This window comes from Phyllobates terribilis, unplaced genomic scaffold, assembly GCF_046119375.1.
Source record: "Phyllobates terribilis strain yellow unplaced genomic scaffold, ASM4611937v1 Scaffold_4365__1_contigs__length_61792, whole genome shotgun sequence".
NCBI classification, from domain to species: Eukaryota; Metazoa; Chordata; class Amphibia; order Anura; family Dendrobatidae; genus Phyllobates; species Phyllobates terribilis.
Genome location: NW_027367117.1, coordinates 8,059 through 14,562, shown reverse-complemented (window position 1 = coordinate 14,562; position 6,504 = coordinate 8,059). Strand labels below are relative to the sequence as shown.

At 46.0% G+C, this 6,504-nt stretch overlaps 1 protein-coding gene across 1 annotated transcript; it reads left to right on the top strand.

The window, feature by feature from the left end:
• Positions 1-3,576: 3,576 nt before the first annotated feature.
• On the top strand, positions 3,577-4,257 carry LOC141249191 (uncharacterized). Its single transcript, XM_073669556.1, has 2 exons — positions 3,577-3,617; positions 3,717-4,257. Exons 1-2 carry the CDS (start codon positions 3,577-3,579, stop codon positions 4,255-4,257), a joined length of 582 nt encoding a protein of 193 aa, XP_073525657.1.
• Positions 4,258-6,504: the final 2,247 nt, after the last annotated feature.

Sequence of the window (6,504 nt, the reverse complement as noted above, 5' to 3'; positions counted from 1 at the left end):
TCAACCAAGAGAAAGCTGATTTGCTAAAGGGACCCAAGATAAGAGAAGTCAATGGAACAACGCTGAAGCTCACGAAGGTTCTTGAAAAGATGGACATCAATGACGGTGAGGAAGACGAGGACGATGATACAGAAGTCGTCCTTGTGACTAAGATGGTCAAGAAATGGTTCAAGAAGAGAGTTGGACCAGGTGAAGCATCATCCTCAGCCAAGCGCGATCTCAAGGAGTATACATGCTATAACTACCAAGAGAAGGGCCATCTCTCCAAGACGTGCACTAACCCAAAGGTAGAGGACACTGAGAAGAAGGCGCTTTTCTCAGCTTGGGGAGAAGAAGATGATGAAGCTGACCTTCACGAAGGATTCCAAGGCAAATGTCTCATGGACAATGCAGAGGCTCTCACCTCTGAGGTAAAAACCCCTGACTCCTTTCCTAATCGCTTGAATATGCTTGAAAAGAAAGACCTTATTAATATGATTAAGGGGCTACTAGAGGACACTAAATCCTTAGAATCTCAAGTCACTGAATATGAAGAGGAAGTTACTGAACTACGTAGTGAATGTCTTGATCTATCCACTAGGCTAGCTGAGAAAGAGAAGGCCTTAGTAAAATCTAGGGAACTGAGTCTAATAACGAAATCCTGCGAGGGCTGCAAGGGTAAGAAACCTCAAGGGGGATCGTTAAAGGACCTAGAACTCAAGGTAGAAAGCGACTTAGGACTAATTCTCACTAAGATCACCGAATTAACTAAATCTGTTAATGAGAAAATCGTGAATCAAACTATCTTTGTAAAAGCTAGACCTGGATTAGGATATGACGTACACTCCTCCGAGTGCTCAAGTGCTAGTGAAAAGCTCACCAGAGAATTAAGTGAAAAAGCTGAAACCTTAGACAAGGCCCTTCAAATATGTAGAAGCAAGAATGAATTCTTAGAGAAAAAGGTTAAGGCACTTGAACAACCAATAGGGAATGACAATTACTGGTTTCATGGGGAAAGGGCTCATAAGATGTATGTAAGCCAAGCCCAAGGGAATGCCACAAACACAATAGATCCTAAGTTTAAGGATAAGAAGCCCTTTAGACCTGGAAAGGGAAAATATGGTTATGTGAAGTACAACGAATAGTGCAGGTTCTGTGGTAACAATGGTCACACTATACACTCTTGCAAGAAGAATCAAGCGCTAAGTAAAAAGACATACAAGTCACCCACTCGCGCTACATGCGAAGTGAGTAGCTTGAATGAAGCTTCTTACCTAGCGACTGCCTCTTCATCTAAAGGCCAAAGGCTCGATCGTCGTATTTCTCCTTATACTAACCAGAAAACTAATCCACCCAGAAAAGCTGAGCTTTAATGGGTTCCAAAAGTTTGATTGCTTATTTACAGGAAAACTTAAGCAGCGAGAGCAAATGGTACATAGAGAGCTAGAGAAATCACTGGACACGGGAAGGTACATCTAAATGACAAGATAGAGATCCAGATGGTGAATTTTGTGGAGAACCTTTGCTACAACCTCTTAAGCGTAGCTCAACTCTGTGACGAGGGACCAAACGAAGTGACCTTCACTACCTCGAAGTGCCTTGTGAGAAATGCCATTGGGGAGATCATCCTAAGGGGGAAGAGGGTCAACAACACTTACATCTTCGACCGTAGCTTCATCCCAAAAGGTCACCTCTGTCTCGCTACTATTGAAGATCAAAAAGAATTATGGCATCAACGACTAGGGCACGTAAATCTTCACCTTCTACATAAGTTGCGTGCAAAGGATCTAGTTCGTGGTCTACCTCTCATCAAGATAGACAACTTGACACACTGTGCTAATTGTGTTAAATGGAAACAAGTCCGAACCTCATTCAAAGCCAAGCAGAACGTCACAACAAAGAAGCCCCTTGAGCTTCTTCACATGGACCTCTGTGGCCCAATGCGCGTTCAAAGTCCTGGTGGAGCACGCTATATATTTGTGATCGTTGATGTTTACTCCGGGTTCACGTGGACCTTATTTCTACACTCCAAGGATCAAGCCTCCTCGCACTTCATAGAGTTGGTCACCCTACTTGAGAATTATCTATCTCTGAAGGTGTGCTCTATAAGATCTGATCATGGAACTGAATTTGAGAATGGAGAGATGCTGAACTACTGTGTTGAAAGAGGAATAACTCACAACTTCTCAGCTCCTAGGACACCACAACAGAACGGAGTGGTTGAAAGAAAGAATCGAACTCTAGTAGAGATGGCGCGCACCATGCTTCTCCAAAGTGGTGTCACTCCCTCTTTATGGGCTGAAGCGGTGAACACTGCATGCTACATCACCAACAGAGCTCTTCTACGCCCTTCTCTAGGAAAGACTCCCTACGAGCTGATCAAGGGATATCCTCCGAGCATATCTCATTTTAGGGTATTTGGATGCAAGTGCTACGTGCTGAACAATGGGAAGATAATTTAGGTAAGTTTGATGCACGAAGTGATGAAGCTATCTTCTTTGGCTATGTCCCAACAAGCAAAGCGTACAAGGTCTTCAACCAAAGAACAAGAACCTTTGAGGAGAGCATACACATAGTGTTTGATGAAAGCGCCTTTCTCACTTCCTCGACAAACACTTCCGATCCATTCCCAGAAGTAGTCTCCTTTGAAGCCCCTTCAGACATCGATCAAGCACCTCCTGAGAAAGCCTTAAACCCACTCGCCCCTCCATATATAGCCTCAGTTCCCCCAGGCCCTTACTCAGACAGTGATAATGAAGGGCCTTCTACCTCAGACAATGATCAGAACACAGAGCCTCCCACTAGAGCCTTTCAACAACGAAGTGCTCATCCTCCAACGAACATGCTCATCCGAGTCCATTCTGGGATTCACACTCGCTCTCGTGTAGCTCGACTAGCTCCTCCAAAGACAATTGTTGAAGCACTTGATGAAACAACTGAGGAAACTAGCCTTTGTGCCTTCAACGCCTTCGTCTCTCTCACTAAGCCTAAAAATATCAAAGAAGCCATCCTCGATCTAGATTAGGTGGCTTCCATGCAAGAAGAGCTTCATGAATTCAAGCGAAACAAAGTCTGGCGCCTTGTACCTAAGCCCTCCAATCGCACCATCATAGGCACTCCTTGGGTCTTTCGCAACAAGCTCGATGATTCAGGAGTTGTGGTTAGAAACAAAGCACGTTTGGTAGCATAAGGGTACAACCAACAAGAAGGGATCGATTATGATGAGACCTACGTCCCAGTTGCCAGATTAGAGGCCATTCGACTTCCTATTGCCTTCGCTTCGCACAAGGGCTTCAAGCTCTTTCAAATGGATGTGAAGACGGATTTTCTCAATGGTGTGCTCAATGAAGAAGTATACGTGAAGCAGCCCCCAGGCTTTGAAGACTCGAATCACCCTGAGCACATCTATTTCCTGGACAAGGCCCTCTATGGGCTAATCCAGCACCAAGGGCATGGTATGAGTGCCTCTCTGAGTACCTCCTAGCCAACAACTACAAGAGGGGAACAATCGACAAGACGCTCTTCATCCAGGAAAATGAAGGCGACATCCTAGTGGTTCAGGTATATGTTGATGATATTATTTTCGATTCAACTAACATGTCGCTTGTAGAGAAATTCAAAGTCGTGATGAGTAGCAAGTTCAACATGAGCATGATAGGGGAACTCAACTTCTTCCTTGGACTGCAAGTGGTGCAAAAGGCTGAAGGCATTCAAATTCATCAACAAAATTATCTAAGGGAGATCATAAAGAAGTTTGGAATGGACAATAGCAAGCCCCTTCACACTCCAGTGTCCACAGGCACTAAGTTAGACGCAGACCTTAACGGCCCCAAGGCGAATGAAACACTCTATAGAGGTATGGTAGGATATTTAATGTACTTAACTGCCTCTAGGCCCGATATTGTTTTTGCAGTGAGCTTGTGTGCACGTTTCCAATTTGATCCAAGGGAGTCGCACGTCGCCATCATCAAGCGTATCCTTCGTTATCTAAAATGGACTGATAATCTTTGTTTATGGTACCCTAAGAACTACGATTTTACCCTTGTTGGATACACAGATGCTGACTATGCAAGATATCTAGTTGATAAAAAGAGCACCTCAAGTATGGCACAATTTCTAGGCCCTTGTCTCGTCTCATGGGGATCTTGCAAACAAAACTCAGTAGCTATGTCTACCACCGAGGTTGAATACATAGCAGCCGCTTCTTGTTGTGCTCAACTCATATGGCTCAAGCAACAACTCACTGACTTCAGAATCTCGATGGGATCGATTGATTAAGGTGTGACAACACAAGCGCGATCAACATCTCAAAGAATCTTGTGCACCACTCTCGAACCAAGCACATTGACGTGCGTCATCACTTCCTTCGAGATAATGTGGAGAAGAAGCACATCAAGCTCACCCATTGTAGAACTGAGGATCAAATAGCAGACATTTTCACCAAGGCCTTGAACAAGGAACCGTTCATCAAGCTAAGACTTCACTTGGGCTTGATCCCCTTTCATGAAGCATCTCCTTGCACGTAAGCCTTTTCACTTGATCTTGTGTAAATTCGGTGCTCCTTTTAATCTTGGGAACCTAGGTCTAGTACGTGTGCGAATCTAGCCTATACTCTTAGCGGTATTCGTCCTTCGCATGCTCTATGTGATGCTAAATGATAAATGCTTAGTTAGGCCCTCTCTAGGATTGCACTATTGCTTGCTAAAACTTGATCCATTTGCATGCTATTCATTTTCAAGCCCTTATATATATGCACAATGATCGCTTCTTAACCTCATAATCAAGCCCCCTAGTAACGATCCGTTCTTATAGGTCAGTCCATTAGTCTTGATCTTAATGTACGTTCCCTATGACCATATAAGCCACAGCTGGGATAATTCATTGAGATGACAAAAATCCTACCCATATATGCTTAGCACTTATTGTTTTTAAAAGAGCTTTTATGTCCCTTTATGTGTGTGAGTTTATTATGTGCTTAAGAGAGTTGATTTATCCTACTGAGAATGGGAACTGAGACACAGTACGTCCTAGTATGGGGACCGAGTAAGTAGAAGAGATCTCAAGCGCAGTTTTTGAGCTACATGTCCTTGGGGACCGAGTAACACAGATTAGAGTCAAGCGCAGATAACTTCAGGAACTGAGTATAGGGACCGATAGAATCTTAGGGACCGAGAGTCTCAACAGTCGACTATCTTCTAGGCACTCATTACTCTCCAACCTACCAACGGTCATTTGCATATGTGATAAACGAGGCGCCGTTCCAAATCTGACTAAAGGCCGTTGTGATTTGACCGTTTGATCCTCTCCATAAATAGCCCCTTCGACCAGATTCAGGCCCCCTTCACCATCTCTGCAACCATTCAATCTTCTTAAACTCTCTCCCCCTCAAGCACTCTACGCTTAAAACCTGCAACTCGTCACCACACTCCCCTCAGTACTTTCCAACTCCCACTCTCTCAAACACACTAAATGGACAACCCAATGAACATCGACCCCGCCAAATGGGCTGAATTCCTCAAATTCCAGGAGTTCATGGAGAGCTCCAAAGCAACCACCCCTGTTGCTCCTTCCTCCTCCACCACACCCGCTCTCCCTGATACAGCACCACCACAGCCTCTCTCTCCCATTCCAGAGAAGGTGCCCAGTCCTCTACGTTCACCTACAGCACCCATGGAGGAAGACCCATCGACCCCCGTCATTCACCCGGTATCCTTCACCGACTCCACCGAGCACACTCCCTCCGCCTATAGACATGAGGAATCCACCCATCACCAGCCTGACGTCACATCCACCGCCCTCACTCTCACTACTCCTCCATCTCCACTGCCTGAGACCTCCCTCAAACGAGCCTTAGCCATCTCGCCCTCCTCCAAAACCCAGAAACGCCAGAAGACGATCGCCCTTCCTGAAAACGGCGAGTCCCTCAATCTTCCTCCCGCTCACGACAACTTCTCGACCTGAGTCGTCATCGAGCCCCTTATCATCGACCAAGGATTCTGGTCCAGCATCAGCCCCGCTGAGTTTGACGTAGCCGCCGCTGTCGCCTCCCTCGACCGCACTCAATGGTCCGAGCTCGAGGTGGAGCCCTTCTCCGTTGACTACAAGGAGGTGAGAAAGTTCTATAGCGCTCTCGCTGTCATGACCCCGAGCCACGGCTAGCTATATTTTGTGGCCCACATTCCTTGGGAAGACGAGCCCAAGACACTGAACGTCAAGCTGATGGCGAAGGTGATCAACCTCCCAACGGGCAAAGGGTACGCATCTCTTCCAAATAAGAACTGGCCCTCTGGAAAGGGCGAGACGCTGGACTTGCTGGTGGGGAAGTTGCGTCCCAAGGAGATCAAGACGCACATGTTGATCTTCGGTACAAAGCTCCTTCACTACATTATGATGCGCAACATCATCCCGCGCCAAGAGAAGCGCGATACCATCACCATCGCTAACGTGTGTCTCCTCCAAGAATTCATCGAAGGGAGTCTGATAGACACGCCGCGACTCATCCTCTCCCACATGCTAGAATCACGC

Coding starts and splice junctions, on each gene's coding strand:
- LOC141249191 (XM_073669556.1), top strand. CDS start 3,577: ATGTCGCTTGTAGAGAAATTCAAAGTCGTGATGAGTAGCAA. Junction 3,618..3,716: donor AAAGTCGTGATGAGTAGCAA/GTTCAACATGAG, acceptor AAATTATCTAAG/GGAGATCATAAAGAAGTTTG.